Source organism: Halichoeres trimaculatus, unplaced genomic scaffold, assembly GCF_033239565.1.
Source record: "Halichoeres trimaculatus isolate MK-OKI-2021-1 unplaced genomic scaffold, fHalTri1.1 fHalTri1_scaffold_4, whole genome shotgun sequence".
Lineage (NCBI taxonomy): Eukaryota > Metazoa > Chordata > Actinopteri > Labriformes > Labridae > Halichoeres > Halichoeres trimaculatus.
This window is the reverse complement of record NW_027437182.1, coordinates 29,868,198-29,889,607: the sequence shown is the minus strand read 5'-3', so window position 1 is coordinate 29,889,607 and position 21,410 is coordinate 29,868,198. Positions and strand designations below refer to the sequence as shown.

The window sequence follows — 21,410 nt, the reverse complement described above, 5'->3', positions numbered from 1 at the left end:
AAAATGTGAACTGAGTTTATAAATCAACTTTTTTTTAAATTTGTGAATTGGGATTCAACCATCACAGTTTCCCATGAATTACAAGACAAGGATCAAAATTGTTGTAATTTGCAAGGCAGGTTGTCCCCACTAGGTACTGAGAGTAATGAAAGACAGAAAACGCAGGGAGAGAAGGCAAAAGCTGCGTTTGCACCAAACAGACCGGTTCAGTTCGGTTCGTCTTGGTACAGCACGTATTTTGTAGCGTTTTCACTGACTTATCCCAGGACGGATCACCAAATAACCAAGAAGAGTCGTCCATCTTTTTAGGACCCTTTCGTATGGATGCCAGACTGAACCAATCCACTCTCAAAGGTGGAGCTACAACACTGCAGACCGTTGATTGGTCAAAAGAATCGTCACTTACTGTGCAACACGTCTGCATTTTTCCTGGTGGCACACAGTCTTCTCTGAAACTAAGCTTGATTGCACTTTGTATCAAAGAGCTACATGCCAATCACAGAGAGGACGAAATGCTGCATGTCTTCAATCTGTGCTCTTTGGCATCGGGCTTACATGCCCCCTACCACAAGAGGGCACAGTTTTGCTGTGGAAACGCAAACGTGATCAGGCTTTACTGTACCATCCGTGCCAAGCTGTACTGAACCCAACCGGACTGCTTGGTGGTAACGCGGCTAAAGTCAACCTGCAACCAAATCAAACCAAACCGAACCAAACCAAACCAGACCAGACCAAACCAAATCAAACCAAACAAATCAAATCAAATCAAAAATTACATCAAATCAAATCAAATTAAATCAAATCACATCAAATCAAATCAAATCAAACCAAACCAAACCAAACCAAACCAAACCAAACAAAACCAAACCAAACAAAACCAAATAAAACCAAACAAAACCAAACCAAACCAAACCAAACACAACCAAACTAAACCAAATCAAACCAAACCAAACCAAATCAAACCAAACCAAACCAAATCAAACCAAACCAAATCAAACCAAACCACACCAAAAAAAAAAAAACAAATCAAACCAAACCAAACCAAACCAAACCAAACATAACCAAATCAAACCAAACCAAATCAAACCAAACCAAACCAAACCATACCAAAAAAACCAAACCAAATCAAATCAAATCAAATATTACATCAAATCAAGTCAAACAAAACCAAACCAAACAAAACCAAACATAACCAATCCAAACAAAACCAAACAAAACAAACCAAAAATAACCAAACTAAACCAAATCAAACCAAACCAAATCAAATCAAACCAAACCAAACCAAATCAAACCAAACCAAACCAAACCAAACCAAACCAAATCAAACCAAACAAATCAAATTAAATCAAAAATTACATCAAATCAAATCAAATTAAATCAAATCAAATCAAACCAAACCAAACCAAACCAAACCAAACCAAACAAAACCAAATAAAACCAAACAAAACCAAACCAAACATAACCAAACCAAACCAAACCAAACCAAACCAAATCAAACCAAACCAAACAAAACCAAATCAAACCAAACATAACCAAATCAAATCAAATCAAAAATTACATCAAATCAAATCAAACCAAATCAAATCAAATCAAATCAAATCAAACCAAACCAAACCAAACATAACCAAACTAAACCAAATCAAACCAAATCAAACCAAACCAAACCAAACCAAACCAAACCAAACCAAACCAAACCAAACCAAACCAGGGAATTGTGTTGTTTATGGCTCTGTGTTTTTCTTGATCACTGCTCAGTGCACAGTGTCTTCCTAGTTGTGTAATTTTCTGCACTGGCAGCATCTGTTTTAGGTATATATATTTCTAATGCTGCACCCACAGCACTCCTATTTTGAAATTGTTCACTTTGGGAAGATAACCATAAAAGCCAATGTCACTTCTACATTACGGACCAATCAAAAGGGGTGAGGCCTCTGTTATCAAATTTGTCAACAACAGTAGCAGAGGTCTGTACAGAGGAGATACCCTTTTTTTCTTCCAAGGTTACTCAGGTCTGCTTCAGAACTGCTGCTAATGCTAAGACACAATTAACATTGTATCATACTTTGTTTTTTCTCTCTGTAAAATGCTGTTTAATTTCAGAAAATATGGTGGATATAAAGAATTTGAAATAGATTTAACTCGTACCAATATGCAGCAGAATTACTTTCTTGCAACTGTAAGTGCTTGAGTAAAATGCCCTGAAATTGATGTTGTGGATTCTGTCTAAAAAAACAGCAACCAATCAAAACACAATCTTTTGAGCAACCTAATTTTTTGTGAAAATAACTTGTTTTTTAAAAATGATTTTATATAGCAATATTTTTTATTGCTCAATAATATTAAGTATAAAAACTTACAAAAACCTAACCAGAATAAAAAAATAAAAAACAGTACACTTTTTAACACTACAAGCCCAATAAATGAGTCATCATTGAAAATTCACTATTGCTGATTGTGACTCAAAAAAAATTAATTTATTTAGCGTATTATTGCATTATTCGTGCTGTTGGTGATGTTTTTTTTCCCACAATGCAAGTCATTTTGATTACCATAATGGAATACAGGAGGTGAGCTCATGTGGAATTAAATAAAAAAGTGATTTCAGAATGTGTCATGAGCGCCGCATTACCTTCTGCTGAGTACATCTCCAGACAGAATGATCTCATCACTGAGACCTCGGTGCTCTTACTCATACACCTGCTCACTCACACACACACACACACACACACACACACACACACACACACAGTTCATACATGAAGCTAATGGCTGATGTTAGATCTTCCATCACTTCCTTCCCTTTGTTTCTGGTTTGACTCAGTCTGCGTGTCAAAAACAGTGAGATCATTCATATCTTTATCATGATGAAAGTTGCCATGACTGTTTTCTCAAATTACTTATTTTGTTGTCACACTGGTTTTAGACTGACCAGTACTTTGAGTCCACTACACATTAGTCTGAACAGATTACAGTTTATTTTTGACAAAAGGAAATAAAGAGGATGTGAAAAGAAACATGGAGTAAAAAAGGTCAGGAACGGATGGATAAGAGGGGTCTTGTGGAGTGTCCACTAATGGAGTGAAGTTGCATCTACTGTAGATCACATGACCAACCCCCAACTGTGCCAACACATGCACACCCACTTTGATAGAGGCGTATGTGTGTGTGTGTGTAAATATGTGTGTGTGTCATCGCATAGAACATTATTATTATTAGTTCTTCATCTGGCGCCAGTCTGTCTATTCAGACTACACTTATTGATACACACACACACACACACACACACACACACACACACACACACACACACACTCACACACACACACACACACACACACACACACACACACACACACACACACACACATACACACACACACACACACACACACACACACACACACACACACACATAGATAGATAATGTGGTGGGAGTATAATGTTACACTCTGGGAAATGCTGCATCACACAATTATGGATGGATGGCCCATCTTTTCTCCTCTTTTTAACTGAGATACACACACACACACACACACACACACACACACACACACACACACACACACACACACAGATGTAATAAAACGATGATGTCAGCGATAAGCCCCTGATGAGTGGCAGTGATGTGTAAGCAAGTGTGCATGCGTGAGTGCGATCGTGTGTGTGTGTGTGTGTGTTGTTTTATAGTGGTTCCCCTCTTTATCCCGCTCTGATATGCACCTGCCCTGATGCCCCAAAGGGGACTGGTGGCGCCACAGTGGCGAGGGCCCAGTGATCATCTGCTTTCTACTAATTGCCCTGCTGCCCTACAGGACGCAGGGGAGCTAGCTTTTTGCAGGTCTAGAGAGCTTAATCTCGCTGGGACCCTTCTGGGACCCCTTTACCTGGGGAGGTATTCTTTCTTTCTTTCTTTCTTTCTTTCTTTCTTTCTTTCTTTCTTTCTTTCTTTCTTTCAAAAAATGGAAACTATTGAATTTTATAGTGGGACAAGCCAAACTGTCCATTTACAAAAGCACAGAAAAAATGCCATAGATGGTGTTTAGGGGAGAAGCTTCTTGCAAATTTTTGTGTCCCTGGTTAAAGTCAGAGTCAGTGTGGACTTAACGTTTTATTCCTTCATGAGAAATCTGGATGAGTTTTTGTCTCAGTGGTGTTGTACTTCAGCTGTTTGTTTTGTTGTTGATGAGAAGCTGTGCTTTAATCCTAATTTTATAAAAGCCTGAGAGGATTTCAGTGGTGACACTCATAAATTGATAGATTTAATTTTGTGCATCAAAAGTATTAATGTGTAAATAAAGTTGTGTAAAAAAAATCAAAAATCTTTCTTTCTTTCTTTCTTTCTTTCTTTCTTTCTTTCTTTCTTTCTTTCTTTCTTTCTTTCTTTCTTTCTCAAAAAATCCAAAAATCTCAGCCTCTCACTTAAAACAACTTGATATGAGAAATGACATGTTTTATGTCCATGTATGAGAGGTTATTTGTCTCATTCAACCCTTGTGCTTCACTGCTTTGCTACAGTTTAGTTGCATACTCTGCATGTGCCACCTGCAGTATTTCCAATCAAGATAAAACAGAGATGTCTCATGGTGTTATAAAATGTTAACTTTAATCTACATGCACTAAGTCTCTGTCTCACTGAGCTCTTGGGTCACCTCTTGCTTAATCTAATGGCCCTCTACTGGTCCATGCAGGCACTGTCACTTTGCTCATTAGTAGAACTGCAAAATAAGTAAACTTATTTGGCTGCATGAATGAATTTAATGATAAATGACTTCAGTTTGTTGTGCATCTGCGGTTAAGACACCCCACAAAGCTTCTTTAATCAGGTTTCCAGAATTTAATCTCAGAGAATCTTGAGGCTGACAAATAAAGACTCAATGTAGTTCTTAAAGATGAATATGTAAAACTAATTTAAGAAAAGTTAATTCTTATTTTTCAGTTCAACTCTGTAAGGCTACATGAGTTAAAGCAGCTACTGTAAATCCTCCCCTTTTTCAGCACTGCTGCCACTTCAAAGGCAGTAGAAGTATCTCTTGTGAATGTATGGGTGTACATCACTCACTATTTTGACTGATTTACAGTGGACCAACTTAGGAGTTTAAACGTAATTATTTAAGCAAAGAGAATTAATACTGCAGACATTAACATGAGAGGGATTTGTTTTCTAGTCTTATTCAGTGACTGGAGTGAGTGGTGCAGAAGTATATTCCCATTTTAGGATCAACAATTTGGCAAAAAATGAAACAACAAAATTGTTTTCTGAGAAAAGAGTCCTGAGAAGATTCCTGTGGCATTATTTCTAATTTTGAAAAGTGTCAAATTAAATCAGACCTAAGGTAGAAGGGTTTTTTGTTGTTGTTTTTAGCTGGACAGTAAATTAGACTGAAAAGGTTGATGTGATGAGGAGGACATGAAAAAGAGATAAATTTTTACACTCAAGGGAAGACTGTAACACAAACCCAACTGTACACAGATACAAGCAAACACAGGCACCCAACCCCTCCCTCAGTTTTAAACATATCGGCACAGCAAACTGAGATGCTCCAACGTCCAGGAAACACGCTTTATTTAGATCAGACTCGAAGATTTATGGCTGCTTTCAGAGTTTTATGGAAATAACTTCACATTTTTATGTCTACTGCATAATCTGGATTCAGCTAGAGGGCCTCGGGTGTGGGATCTGATACTGAACGACTTCATTTGACCAACTCACCTTGGGTATAATTTAAGCTGTGACACCAGGCGGTAGATGTTAGTGGGGGAAAGTTAACCAAAGCTATTAACCAGTGATGATGATAACTATATGAAGAAAGGGCAGCCTGACATGATTTCACTGCTTGGTTGTTTTGATCAGGTTATTCATCTTGTACTTTTATGTTTAAGCTGCCTCATTAGAGGATTTGTGCCACTCCCACTCTTTCAGTTCAAGAAAAAAAAAAAGAAACGTCACTTATTGCTCCTAGCTACAGACCCTAGTGGTAAGTACTGGTTTTTTAAAATTCTGATCTTGGGTTACAGCTGCAGAAAGTCGGGATTAAGCTCTTTTCGAAAGTTATATGTCTGTTCTTCTCTACTACAGTGCTCTTCTGAAAAAGCCAGATCAGACTTAGAGGCTGTCTAAAACATGGAAGTAGTTTCAGTGTTGTCACTCATTGGTTTTGAAGACGTTTTTATTAGACATGCACTGATTGATCGGTGCCAGTTTCCTTAATTTTGGGAAATAGGGGATCAATGATCAGAGATCGGTGATCGGCCCATCCGTCCATATAAAACTGATCTTGTATACCTCTGGGAAGGTCCGACAGCCAGCCATTGTTACTTTTTGCTCTGAGACCTAAAACTCAGGACACATTATTGTTTTTTTAAGTTAAAATATAAAGATTTTATTGTTTCACAGGCATTGTTCAATGATTTTCAATAAAATAAGATTGGAACATTGAAGATATATGCTGTCAATTTTAAAAATAAAAAGTAAAAATCAGTATCGGCAGGTCAGGCTTCTTAAAGATCGGCGATTGGTGATCAGCCTGAAAATTGTGATCGGTGTACCCCTAGTTTTCATGAGGTCCAACAATTGCAGTAATGGTGATGACGGCTATGGATGACGGAAATGCTTCATCAAGCTAAACCAGCTACTGTAGGAAACATCGAAGAGAAAGAGATGAGGCCTCCTAGGCAAACAGCCACAACACGCCCGCCTGTCAGTCATATCAGCTACATCCCTACAAATGCCTTAAAAATAGAGGTACTGTTTTCTGCACCATGTTGTTTCTAACGTTATCGTTGAAATATGTAATTTCATGGCTTTGATGGGATACCTTGGATATTGGAGCCAGTCTACAGTGAACTCTAACTTAGTCAGAATCCGTGACTTTCTCCTGCATGCTGATTTGCTCATTAGCCAAGGACATTTTGTCAATGTATCATTCGTTTTCATTCGTTCATTCCATATCCACTCATGAATCCAAAATTGAAAAACAGATGACTTATTTTATTTCTAATTTTAAAATCAAAAATCGAGAAAAAAAAAAGTCCTAATTTTTTCACTGTTTTGATTTTGTTTTGAAATTAAAAATAGTCTATAAGAGAATGGAACTATCATGGGACTTTTTTTTCTATTCGTTTTTGGTTTGTATCATTTTCGATGTGTTGTGACCCGGGAGTTGTTGACTTTTTTTTTCTCAGGGACGTCAGTCAGTCTCTACCGGGTGATTCCACTGATGGGTGAATCGAGCACCACGATAGCTGTTTTACAGTTAGCATTAGTCAATGTTTTTGTCAAGGATGGTGGACATGTACGTACTTTTTTAAAAGGGGAAGCGTGTCACACTTAGGAGGCATCAGTAATGACATGTAGCAGAAATAAACATGTAGAAAAGTCTGACACTTATTGCAGAGCATCTCCAGACACCCATCTCCTGCAACGTCTCCAAAATGTCTGTGTGGGTCTTACCAGCTTCAAATAACATCGGCATATTGTTCTAGTGCGGCCATAGTGGTTGATTTGTATGTCACTCACTGTATATTGCCTTCTCTATCTCTGTGAATAGGTTTCAAAATCCGTGTGGTTAAAGACTGGCCTTCCGGAGAAAAAAGTCAACAACACTCGGGTCACAACACATCGAAACTGATACAAACCAAAAACGAATAGAACAAAAATCCCATGACAATTCCATTCTCTCATATTCTATTTTTAACTTCTAAACAAAACAGAAACAGTGAAAAACAGGCCGTTACTTGTTTTCCGATTTTTGATTTGAAAACGAGAAATGAAATAACAGGCTGTTATCCGTTTTCCGATTTTGGATTCTAAAACAGATATAGAATGAACGAACGATACACTGATCAAATTTGTCCAAATAAAATGGCACAAGAAAGGGATATAGCAAATAACAGCAGCAACTGACCAAAGTTTTGCAGATGGTGGAAAAGGACCAAACAGTAGTGTAGGCAGACCTAACATACAAAGTAAGGCTGGTTCAGAGTCCGAGGCTCTTAATTGTTATTAAAGCCTCAGAATTTAAGATTTCATCAAGAGACTTCAAGAAGGCCCATGTCAAAGGATCTGAGAGGTGTGGAGTTCAGTCATATTGGAAGGGGTAGCAAAACCTCTTTCCTTGAACCAGTCACAAGGCTGGCTGCTGAAATTTTAGACAGCTGAGAACAGGACATGAATGACTTTCTGATTTCAGTGTACAAGGAGGAGCTAGAATAAAGAGAACATAACTTTGAATCACCAAAGAGAGGAAATGTTTTAATTTAAGATTTTTCTAGGCTGTAATGAACTGGTTTTATCACAGCTTTTACCTCATAGTCAATCTTGTGGCGTTTTGTTGGGGTCCCTCTATGTCTGATGACCTCTGGAGATCCTACAGGAAGGCTTCATTTTTTGCTCCAAGTTTAAATGTTGAGATCCAACTAATCATTCACTTTGATGGAAGCCAAAGCTGAGAGTCATCGGCATAACAGTGTTACGAGATGTAGTGCCAATAAACACTCTGCTCCAGCACATACAATAAACAGCAGCCCAAACTAAATAGAAAGAACAGGTTGCCTAGTAACTGTCTCCCAAAAGCTTTGTTGCAACTTGATTTGCATTCAAAAAAGATAGATGGATGCCTCAAGAATATATATCCTGTCATGATAACACACACATGTCCTCACTTCCCCGCACATGAATATACATAACCACATATTTTAACACTCCTCAGATGATACAAGAGGACAGTCTCTGCCTGAGTTAGTATGCAGTACAACAACAACAGGGCCGTGTTTTAAAAACAATGAGCCTATCTAACATCTGGCATCATTTTAGAGTGCCAGGAAATATTGCCTCTTCAATTATTGGCGTAGTAACACAGAGGGGAGTAAAGAAATATGTCAGTCAATGTGAGATGTTTGCCAAACAGACTAACTATTTGTCTTTAAATGAGCAGGCGGGGATCTGTGGAGCCTGACAGCTGTACGGGCATATTGGAAGACATTTAACCTTCGTAACAGTTGACAGGAGGAAGGTTTGACAAGCTTGGAGAGACAACTGTGAGATAGAAAATAAAAGAGAGTCGATGGGAGTATGTGTGTATGTGTGTGTGTGGGTCCAGGCCTGGAGAGTTTTGTCCTGTATGTTTTCTCCTTTGTCTGTTAGAGTGCTCAGAGCAGCAGTGATTGGCGTGTCCTCTATGCTTGATTGATTTGAGAATATAGACGAGATGTCGCCCGTATGAAAGCTACCAATTTATAAGCCTTCATCTCGAAACTTCAGAGAGGCACCGGTGCCATCAAAATCAGAGTGGAGTTTGTAGCTACCATCGGTTCATTGGGAGAAAAGCCCCGGCAAGCAAAGTGACACCTCGCTAAAGGCTGCCTGCTAGCTGTACAAAACCCTCTCCCCTCTCGTCTCTTTATTTTCCTCTGTTTCTCCCCGACTTTGTCCCTTTACTTGCCCCTGTCTCTGTTTGTCAGCCTTTGTCTCTGCCTTTGTCTGGTTATTCAGAGGCTGCGATGAGACACTCTCGCAGTTAACTTGTCCCACGGCTCACTGTCAAAAAATGACCTTGATGTAGCTCACACGCGGCTTGAGTTTGCTCTGCCTCTTTTTTTAGTGTGTGACTCTTTGCATATTCCTGTTTGTGTGCCTGTGATCACTGAATTGTAAAACCATGTGTGAGCGTGTTATCACCTGTGGGGGAAGCTGCTCTATTTTTTCTCACTCCTTATCCCACACAGTGATAATTCTGTTTGGGAGCAACGGCACTGTACCACGTCAAGAGATGGGCAGGAGGAGAGGCACAGGGAGGCACCATTTAGATAAAACAAATTGCCAGCAGCTGAGCAGGAGCAGAAGCACGGGCCATCACTGGAACATAAGAAAACAAAGGGCTTGTGAGAAACAGACTGCAGAAGTTTTCGCTTTTTATCTTTGCAACCATAACTGTGGTACATATAAGGTGGGTGCAGTCTTTGTCTTAACCTGTAGTTCAGGCCCTCCCAGGCAGCCACAGTGCTATTTTCTCCCACCTATAACTATAATGCTGGGATGGGACAAGCAGCAGTAATTAAAATCAATAGCCAGGACTTTTTCAGTCTGAGGCAAGGTCACCCAGTCGCCGCCCAGCAGTGAGGAAGAGGAGGGGAGACAGAGAGAAGTGGGATTGCATAGACGGGGAGAGTCAAACAGGGAAATATGTAAAGAGGTGAGGTGTCATCTTATTTTAATTAACCTACACCTCGGAGGGCTGGCACCTCAGTAATGCACCAGTGTGAGTGTGTGTATGGAGACGATTGTGGGTACATGTGTCTGTAAGTGCGTCATGTGGAGATTTTATTTTGTCCTTGCTGGTCACTTTTACTCACAGTGTGCCGTGCTTCAAGCCCACGCAGTTTTAGGAATATTGTTCATGGATGGAAATAGCTCTTTTATTTCCAAGATTAACATTTTTTTTCTTTTGCTGTTTTTGTGTCTTCATCTTCCTCGCCCAGCTTTACAGCCTGTAAGACAAGGCTGCTAAGCCGGCTCCAGAGGGGAGGCTGGGTGTGGTAAAGCTAGCCATCAGCTGCATTAGTATTCTGCTGAGATAGCCACATGCAGATACATTCCCCCTTCTCCTCCTCTGAAGGAATTATCAGCCCTGCTTTTCTCTCCCTGCTTCCCCTCAGTCTAAGCGAGGCCGAGTGATTTAGCTTTTTGTTTTACTAGCTACCTGCAGGGACATCTTAAAGTGTTTGAAAATGCATGCCAGTGTGTTCACTATGCATTTTTATGCAAGTCTCTGGTCAGACCTGATGTATAAGGTGTCTGAGCAAACACATAAAACTCTCATGCGTCTCCCTTCTGTCCTTCATCTTCGGAGGTGAGTCAGAGAGAGAAGTTCACTTCGGCAGAGTTAGCAGAGAGCCGTCTGTCCTGTTTGTTGATTACCAGGTCCCTGTTCCTATCACAGCCCAGATAGCATCTCCATCTGATCTGTTGCCATAGCTCAGTAGCCGGCCTCGCCATCACACAGCTTCTACGCTGCTAGCTGCTGCTGCAGCTTCCCATATATCTCAGTATCAGGCCCAGATCTGCCATCGCCCTGCTCTCTCATTTTCCCCTTATCTCCTTATTCCACCTTCCTCCCTGCTCCCAACACCCCAAAACTCGTCACTCATCGTCCTCGTCATCCTTTTATCCTCCTCTCTTAGAGCGTCAGCCAGGGCTCATATGGTGGCGCTGGTGGTGCTGCTGGTGGAGCCTTAACTGACAAGGTGGAGACAGGAAGTGACAGGATAAGACATGAGAGACTGGAGAAATAAAAAAAAAGTTAAGAAAGCTGAGCAATAAACGAAGCCAAACACATACAAACAACATATCTCAGACCATGTCTCTGAACTCTGAAGTAAGGGCTAAATGAGGGAAGAGAGGAAGACGGAGATAGAGGAGTGAGGAGTGTGAAAGAAAATCATGTGGAGTAAGCAGAGAAGTTCTGTAGACAGCAGCAGTACTGTCCCACAGTCCATCGATCGTCCATAAGATGAACACATCAGTCTTTTTCACCACGGGCAAGGTATGCAACATACAACTGGAATTCAGCAAAGTGTGTAACTAAAGGAAAAGACTCAAACTAAGCAGACAGCAATGTGCATAACTGAAGTAAACAAGCTACAGTGTTTCCCCTTCCATTATACAGGGGGGAGGCCCACCCATATAATGGTAGGGGTTTCCATATAGCACCAGATCTCAGCAGAAGTAATTTACAGTTAGAGTCTCTCATAGATCAATCAACAGACTAAAATAGTCATATGTTATTTATCTAATTCACATGATAGATTTCAATTGTACATTGTTGGGCTCACATTCCTCTTTCGTGCACGGTGAAGATCCACCCCAAAGTGTTCACAACACACAAACATGTCCGCGTATATTTGCACACAAACAAGCTGACAGAGAGATGGGAAAACCACAACAAGAAACAGCTACCAGCGCATTCTCTGTAAAGATATTACACTCGCTCTTCTGCCCCCCAGCTGCCGACAGCGACGTCGACCCCCCAAGGCTGTAAACCTAGAGAAACACTGAGCTATATGATGCGCTGATACACAGCGCTGTTTACACAATCCTTAATTTATCAATTTAATATCACTCAATGTAACACCAAACAGATAATTTGCAAATTAATTTGCAATTTTGTTGCACTTGTTGCAATGACAAATAAAGTTCTATTCTGTAAGAAGGACATATTCTGGTTGTGTCATAAGGCTGTGTTATACTTTTCATGCCACACAAGGAAATCAGATGCACAAGATCCGCACAAGAGAACACATCGGGCTTCTATGCTTTTTGACACCCCAAGCGGCGTCTGTTCCCGTCTGCAGGGGGCGATGTTTCACAAAAATACATCTACCAGAGCACTAAACGCGAGTCGAAGAAGTTTGCCTTTTGTTTACAACATAATATATCTGCTCCGGAGATTTTTCCTAGTTATCTTGACCGTTTTCTCTTCTCTGCCGAGAGTGGCCTCAATTTCACGCCATGAATTATTTACCACTCGGTTGTCACGGAGATCTCTGCGTGAAGAGTCATACAGATGGCTATGTTTCTGCACTTCAACTACTAGGAGATCCCGTTCTTCTGCCATCCTAACCCTGCTTCTCCAACCAGCAGGTTACATATTTTCGAGTGTGCGCGGCATGGAAATTTTCCTCGTGAAAGGGAATGAGTTTTTTCTGAGTCCTTTAAGGAGTTTGTTGTCGTATCTTGTTAACATTTTTATATTTTAATTTTTTGACATTTTGACACAGGAACAAACAGTTTTCAGATATGTCCAATTTAACACGCAGCTCCAAAACATTTTAATGTCAGAAATCTAAGAAAATAAAGTCTCTTTGCCTTTTAATTTGTAAACTTTGCTGACTAATTGTCCCTCAGTTTCTTCTAATTCCATTGTTCTGCTGTTCACATCTATTCTCATCTCAATCTGTCACTTCCATTTCGTTGTCACTGCTTTCTTGCTGCTAATAATAAATTATAGTTGTGTTTATTTGACAAATGATGGATCCCAATGTGATGATTAATAATGTGTTGTTTATTTTAAATCAGCAGCACTTTAAAAACAATTACCTCTCTGTTTAGAATATCTTAAATAATCAATAAAAGACTAATCACACTTTTGGAGCACTGTGCACACCCACATGGATCCCAAAACTTTCTGGTCCTTGTTTTCTTTGCTAGATAAATTAACATCTTCAGAAGACGACAAGGATCATGACATCACTGCGATACAAAACTTATGTCTAAGTGTAACGCAGAAATTATTGTCTCCTTGTTCTTTGGCTTCCCTGCACTTCCTATCTTCTATTCCTCGCGTCTCCACCTGATGTAGTTTTATGCTTTGGAGATTTCTCTCCTTGAGATGTTATTCAAATACCCTTTTTTTAAGCCACCCCTCAAATTTCTTTTCAATGTTTCTCATTGCAGGCAGAGGCTTCCTGCTAAAAACGTGTACTACTACCGTTGTCCTGACCACCGGCGCAACTATGTCATGTCCTTCGCCTTCTGTTTTGACCGTGAGGATGACGTCTACCAGTTCGCCTACTGCTACCCCTACACCTACTCCAGACTGCAGCACTACCTGGCCAGCCTGGAGCGCAGGAACCTGCCCTACCTGCAGAGGGAGCAGCTGGGCCTCAGTGTGGTAAGTCATGAGCTTGAAAGTGCAGAAAAGTCTGTCTATGAGGTGAAAGTGGTTATGGCGGGTCACATGGTGGTGGGGATTCGGTGTGGAGGGTTGTAGGTTGAGAGTGTGTTTGTGTGTGCGTGTGTCCAGAATAAGGAGACCCAGATTGGTAACTTGTGTGTGCCTGCTGGTCATAACTCCAGCCTCTCATGTTATTATTAGGATTGTTGCACTCTGAGATGACGGACTGTAAGCCTCTGGCTGCGAGTGTGTGCCTGTTAGTGTGCGCGACTGTGTGTGTAAATGGCTCTGTGTGTAATCAGCAGAGCTCTCACCTCGGCAGTTGGAGCCGGTGTATCATACACGCTGCCTCCAGTCTTGTCTGCTCTTATCAAATAATTGTAGGAGAAAAACTCATTAGAAATGCTTGAGAGATTACGACTTTTTCTTCTGTCGTCCAACATTTGTCAGAGAAAAGCTGGCTGCAAGGGAGGCACCATGCAAGTGCAGGTATCTGAAAGGAGCACCTGACCATTAAATAACCAAAATTTAACCACTGTTGAATGAAGCCACCACTGCTGTGGTTGATAAAAGGAAAAAGAGACAGTAGTATGTCTGTAAAGAGAGTATCTGTTGGCCTGCTGTAATGAAACATTTTTTTCTGCTTCTGTTTGTGGACAAATTTTAAGTTTTTTATTGCAAAGTCAGCATTGACAATGAGAATGAAAGCAGAGTTCACCTATACGTGATAAAAATGACCACACCTGCGTTCATTTTTTTTACAATAACAACCCTAAAAAACTGGACATGAAGTTACAGTGTAGACTTCTCTCCTAACTGAAGCTGTTCTTGATTATCTTGCATTTGTGTGAGATATAACAGCCTTCCTTCAAAGTTTTGTTTCTTTTATAAAGATGTTTTAAGAAAGTTGTTAGCTTTCACTTACCTGTTATAGAGGCATAGCGTTATAATTGTCAGCTCAGTCAGCTACATTGACATTATTATGACTGGCCTGAAATACAGCTGGTATGCTGTGTCTTAATTGTAACACCACCACCTGCCACTAGCAGGGGCTTTTGCTCAGGTAAATAGGTGCTGCCTTTTTGCTTTAATGATCTGCTATTCAATTTACCACCATGGCCGGTGGTGCTAGCTCTGCTAACATCAACCACACTGTTTTTTTTTTTTTAAATTTCAGCATGGTTTACCCTCAGACTCAATGATTCCGTGTTTAGCGGTAATAGACATATTTTGCTTGATTTTGCCTTTTTTCAATCTCATCTTTACCTGTAGATTAGTCAGTCTGTTCAAATCAAATTTCTGTTTGTTACATCTGGGAAATAAGTTGCTTTAGGACATCACCAATGAACACTAGAACAAGACACTGTAACACAGGAGACTGTGCCAACCTGAGCAATTTAGTACTGGTAAGTTAGAAAGGGCCATTCTGCTCTGGCTTTGTAGATTGGCTACCATTTCAGGGGCCGTTTACACAACAACAGTTTTAGGGTGGAGCGCAAAAGTTTTGTTGCGTTTCAGCCTCTTGTTTACACAGAAAAAAGGTGTTGTCGATGTAAAATGCAAACTTTTGAAAACAGCCTCCAGATTGTAATTTTTCTGAAACACAGCCGACACCGTTGCCGTGTAAACAGTAAGCTGGCGTTTTCAGTGGAAATGCTGATGTCACGCTGCGCTTTGCGCGAGTACATACAACAGGACAAAAGTACTGTTGTTACGATCGTTGCAAACTACCTTGTTGTGCTTGTGCTGCTGAATCTGCTGTATCTGCTGACTGTCTTTTAACAAAATGTGCATCTGTTGCACCACTTTATGACTTAGTATTCCCCAATAGTCGTGCAATTAGGTCCTCAGTATGCTGGTACTTGTGGCAGCGGGTGTTTTGGCTTCACTTTGCACAAGCAGGTGTGTCATCCATCTGCACATTTGCCCATGTTTTATCAACCTTTTCATACTTGATACTATTGTATTTCACTCATTCTTAAAACTTGCCTTTGGATCTACAGTGAAGCACTGAGAGTACTGTCCAGCATCACACGATCTGGTAAACTAAAACTAACCATGGAGACTTTGAGCATGCAGTATTTTATAGTTTTATAGTTTTGTGCAGTAGTTAGTTAGCATTAGTCAGTTTTTGTAGCAGGGGTAATATTGATTTAAGAGACGTCCTTTTTCTAATGCAGTGATGCCTGTTTCCAGAAGACAGCCAAACTGTTAAAGAAGCACTGAAACATCACAGCAAAGTGAAATACAACATGTTCTCAGGGTGCAAAGACAGGATGTTAGCGGTTTGTATGTCTCCATCTGTACTTCTACACTGCTGTGTATAACAGTATAAATTCTAAGCTTTACAATTCTGCCCGTGCAGCACACAAGTCCTGCTTTATTTTAAGCCACATCATTTGTCTGAGTGAAAGAGAGGGGAACAGAGAGAGGACAGACTCGCTTGGTTTGGCTCACAGAGTCAGTATTAGTATTCATAGTCATAGAGAGGTTTTATGGCCGTATTTTTCTCTTTATGTTCCCTGGGCCTGGGTGGCAGACAGCCCGGCCCCACCCTCTCATATCTCTCCTCTCTGTCTGCTCTCTCCCTCTCTAGCTGTTTTCCTCTTCCCTGTCTCTATCTCATGCACATATGCAACTACACACACACACACACACACACACACACACACACACACACACACACACACACACACACACACACACACACACACACACACATACACTAAGGTTAAAGAGCAAGGGATGAGAAGGGATGAGGAGAGCTTTCTAGCTGCATCAAAGTTTAAAGACGGATTGCTGCCGTTTTCAAGGCAGAGTCTTTGCAGGGACACCACAATCGCTTTAACCTTCTAATGGGCACAGTTATCTCATGAGGATGGAAATACGAGCCAGGGCCATTTGCTCTGGCATTCTTCTATCTTGCTGACTAATTTGTTTTCCGTAATGTATTCCTGTGAACAAAATCACTGCCATCCAGCCTGCACTGCTCGACTCAGATACAGTAAAAAGGGCGGCCTGTTTTAATTTTTTCCTTCCAGCTCATTCCATCTTTATAATTGAGGTAGTGTTAACTGATGTATGAGGCAGGTATTTTTGATTGTGTTACTCAAACCGTGCTACTCTAACTGAGTGAACTGAATTTCAGATTTTCACTACACTGATTCAGATTGCATTGTAAGAAATCAGTTTAATTGAAATACAAAGATGAAAACACAGAGACGTAACATTTCTGGGATAAACTGAAAAGGGCAAACCAGAAGGATCTGAATGTAATTTTCACACCAGCCTCTCACTTCTGCAGCCATTTCAGTTCACTCATTTCCAACCTGCCAATTGAGACTGTACGATAAGACCTGAATTTACCTGTTCAGAAAACTCACTTTAATATCTATATATCAGCACAAATGGTGGCTTCAAAGTTAAGCCTTAAACAAGTTTTCTCTTTTTCTGATCAGCCTAAATGATGTCATCTGACATCCCTATCGTAAAAAGAAAAGGAGACTAGATTATGAGTTATTCATTGATGAGATTACACATTCTGATGAGGAATATATGAGTAGTTTGAAGCAAAGGCTAAAAACTCTATTTCTCCACTGTTTGATTTGTAGACATTAAAAACTGACCATCTGCATACAGAATTAAAACAGTTTCACTATTAAAATGTATCTGAACAAACTATTACCAAATTTGGTTGTATGATCTACACACACATTATTATCAATCTACCTTAGCTGTTAAGGCAAAAAAACAAAACAAAAAAATAACAGCATCTAATGTTTATACTGTGTAATGGTCTCCTGATTAATACAGATCTGTCACAGACCAGATTTAAACTGTATATAATGCAACCGACAAGTTCAAGAAGGAACAAACAAATTAATTTCTTCCCAGTTGATTTTGAAGAAGTTTAAATGTCCTTCAAAATCACTTGAATATGTATAAAAATGTTTTATTTGTTAATAATGCAATGCTTTTCCCCCACTCTCAAGATTTACCCATTGCCTTAAAGCACCTAATAGCCTGAAGCCAAACTTTATTTTTTAAGTAACAGTGCCATTATTAACCTGCACCTAATGCAAAGTCTTCAGGCAAGAATCTGTGGGTGTAATCCCATGTCAAAATAAAGGATTGTCAGGACACTGTTTTTTTTTTTTTTGTTTTGTTTTTTTTCATTTTACCCCATTGAGGTACCTCAACTGTCAAAAAAAAAAAAAAAACCCTCCTTACAGCCCAACATTTCTGATTCATGTTACTCTTTAATCAGCTTTTTAACAACCTCTTGGAAACATAAACTGTAAAAAAATAGACGTCATCTTGCTCGGCTCGAAGTCAGGTCGCCACAAAAACTGCTCCCCCTGGTGACTGGCTGCAGTATAGGTAAAAAAAATCCAGCTCTCCAGTCATTCCAGGTGGGCTGTGGTCAAACTTTAAAAAATTAATATACCTCATAGAAATGTTTCTCACGTCCGATTGTTGTGGTGGCTTGAAGATATCATTTTTCTGAAAAGTTTTGTTTTCATTAGTTACACAAGGTTAAAAATAAAGCCCGACGTCACGTTTGACGATGATTGACAGCTGCCGTTCTCGTGTATTTTTTCTGGGGATTGTAAAATATGCTGGGAGGTAGAGTCAGGAAGTGATTAGATTCTCAAAGAAATAAATATAGAAAAAAATATTATCATTTTTGTCACCCAGCTCCACTCAGATTCTCCCAGAATCCCTCATCGTCTCTACTGTGCAGACTCTGGCTGCACAACTTCTTCAATGGCGGCACCTATCATGGGGGAATTTTGGCTTCAAAACCATGCAGTGGTAAATGGCAGCCATGCTGTTCACTCTAAGTACATTGTATGCTTGGAAAAAAATTACATGTGTGCTTCTTCTGAAGAAGGTCACAAACAGTTGCATTTGTGGCTTGAATTCAAAGCCAAAGCTTATCAGGCTCCAAAGAATGCTCTCCAGCCTGGACCTGTCCACTGCTTATGATACCTAACCTAGGAGCACCTATGATGACGACTTAATCCTGCCAAGTTTTATGAGAAGCTATTCAATAGACGTCTTGGGTGATGGTTGCCTTGTGTGAGGATTTGCACAGAAATACAAATTAGTTTTGATTTGTTGCAGATTTACAACTTAACAGGGCTGGTTGTTTTTACCTGTTTCATGTCTTTGTTTCTAAGCAAAGCAACTAGTGGCTTTAATCAAACAGATATCAACGTGTTACAGATTGACGCATGTAATTTCCTGCAAAAGCATAATATTAAGCTTTCTCTTCAGTTCACACTATTGCATGAAGAGTGTTTGCTAAACTTCTTTACTTCATGTTATTTTTTGCTGTATGTGTTTTTCTGGGTGCATACACTTTGGTCTGTGCCCTTAAAGAACACCCATTTCAAATCACACAAACACACACTTCTTTTCTTCCCCTGGAGGGGAAGGGTTTGGAGTCTTCCCATCCCTGCTCTGCCAGGTCCGTGGCCCTGTGTCTGTTCCTCCGGACCTTTCCTGTCTGAACATTCCCTTTGTATACCATCGTGACAGTATCTGAGCAAACCTCTTCTCTCTGCCTCTTTCTCTTTTTCACCCCCTGAGGCATCCATGTCCACAGAGATACAGAGAAAGAGACAACACCAGTTTGACCTGCTACAATGCTAACAAGCCACTTCATAAAGATGCCTACTGCCCCCTTCTTTCAAACTATTTCCTCATTTCTGAGTGGTCTTCAAGTGTCCCCAGGCCATGTGGAATTGAAAGTGTCCTTTCTGCCCACCTTGGCTGTTGACAAAGCTTTTTTTTCCTCCCTGTCTCACCAGTGGGAAGTGTCTGCCTTGGAGTTGCGGAGGCAGCATTTTGAGTTTTCCTTCTGCTGGCCCTGCTGGGGGAGGGGGGAGGACTATGACACTATTAGTCACCCCTGACACAGCACTGCCTCTGCCTGTAGACCAGATGGAAAGAGAGTGTAAATGAGAGACCTCAGGGTGCCAGAGTGGACAGGTCACTGACCAGCCTTAAGGTGGTCTGAAAGCTAGCCTTAGAGCAACTTCAGAGCTCTGAGTCCTTTCTCTGTTTTATTCTGTTCACATACACACAGAAAGTTAAACTATCGATCCAGGAATCACAGCGCCCAGATGTCACATCCACTCAATTCTTGTTTTTTTCTTTTGAAATCTCACAAATCAAAGCTAGATTATGATAGATCACTTGTACTGTGGTGAAGGGAGGCAGTAGTCACTGTCAGCCGCAGTGACTTAACATTACTTAGGCTGTTGTGATTGAATTTTAGACCTAATCCTGTCTGCTATCAGTGTTCAGGTGCCATGTCTGGGTGGGAGTGGAGTCTCCAAGAACAAGTTTTTCTTTTTTTCTTCCTTCTTCCTTTTTTTTTTTTTGGTCCGTGTCTTGAGCAAAGAGTGGAGTGGGGACTGCAGCTATATTTGCCTGGCTGCCTCTCTCTCTCTCTCTCTCTCCTTATCTCTGTGTTTGTACACTGTGTGCCAAGATCCAATCAATAGCCACTCGAGCCGTGGAGAGAGGAGAAGGTCAGCAGCCATACTGGAGGAGTGAGCCAGTCAAACTGATGGAGACACAACAGAGAACACAGGACATGCATTTCAGACACAGTTCTTATCTTCAATTAATAAAGCATTATCATGATTTCTACCCTAAAAGAACTTTATACTAAATGTATGGATGGATTTCAACAAATTAGAATAAAGTGGAAAAATTAAGTCGTTTCCATCAGATATTGAACAAAATGAAAATTTGAGATATTTTAGACTCATAAACCCACAGTTAAAACAATATCAAATATTGTTCTGCAAAATTTGGAATATTCCTCTAGTCTTGTTTTATTACACTGTATTACACAATCACAGCATCTTTTTGTTCTTGCTGCTGCCTTGATGTAACAAAACACCACTTTGCTTTTGAACTGCATGTTTCACTGTATAAAACTCCCAGGTGGCTCAATTGACAAGTCAAAAGTAACATGCAATTTTTGTTTAGAAGAATTATCAAGAATCAAAGTAAATCCAGTTTGAGCTACCACCTACAAGCTAAGCATACAGGCGCAGTTTGTCAGCAGGCAACCCCAACACAAGGGCCAGCAGAGCACTGTTTTGGAGTCTTGGACTTATCCCCACCTAAGGACAGTGCAATTCAAAAACGATACGACATCGTTTGCTAAGTATCTGGAAAGTCTATTAAACCTGAAAAAATTCTAAAAAATGTTTTGGTAATCCCTAAAAAGGCTCCTTCAATGCTAAACAGACTGGTGGATGAAGCTTGAAAATCTAAGCCCTGTGAGGGGACGCTCACATGGCAACTGTTTCAGAATGAAACGCAAAAGTCTGGTTGCGTTTTGGCCTCTCGTTTATATGGAAACAGGGTTTTAGCTGACCTGAATAGTTTAGTGCTGCTGAATCTGTTCAATCTGCACTTCCCCTGTTTTGTGTATTAGCAGCCAGCTGGACTTTGACACCGTTTACACGAGCATGTTTCATCCGAGAACTCAGTGAAAAAAATCTGCATTTACATGGAAACGCTGAGGGACTAGAAATGCTGTAGTAAGCATGCCACGCCTGTAGTTGGCATATGAGCGTCTTGTCCAGGTCAGCTTTTGGGAGATCTCCACCAAAGTAGAGTTGAGCTGATCATTTGGTGTATTGGCGAATACTAAGAAGAGAAGTGGAAGCAGAAGTGGAGCAACAGATGCCCATGTTGTTGAAACACAGTCGG

The 21,410-nt window shown here is 40.4% G+C and overlaps 1 protein-coding gene across 2 annotated transcripts in view; it reads left to right on the top strand.

Annotated features, from left to right (window-relative positions):
- Positions 1 to 21,410, top strand: part of agbl4 (AGBL carboxypeptidase 4) — a 357,831-nt gene that overhangs the window by 194,180 nt on the left and 142,241 nt on the right. For both annotated transcript variants that reach the window (XM_074667739.1, XM_074667740.1), the window contains exon 5: positions 13,451 to 13,667. In XM_074667739.1, coding sequence (XP_074523840.1) covers positions 13,451 to 13,667 — 217 coding nt within the window. The remainder of the gene's footprint in view (positions 1 to 13,450; positions 13,668 to 21,410) is intronic.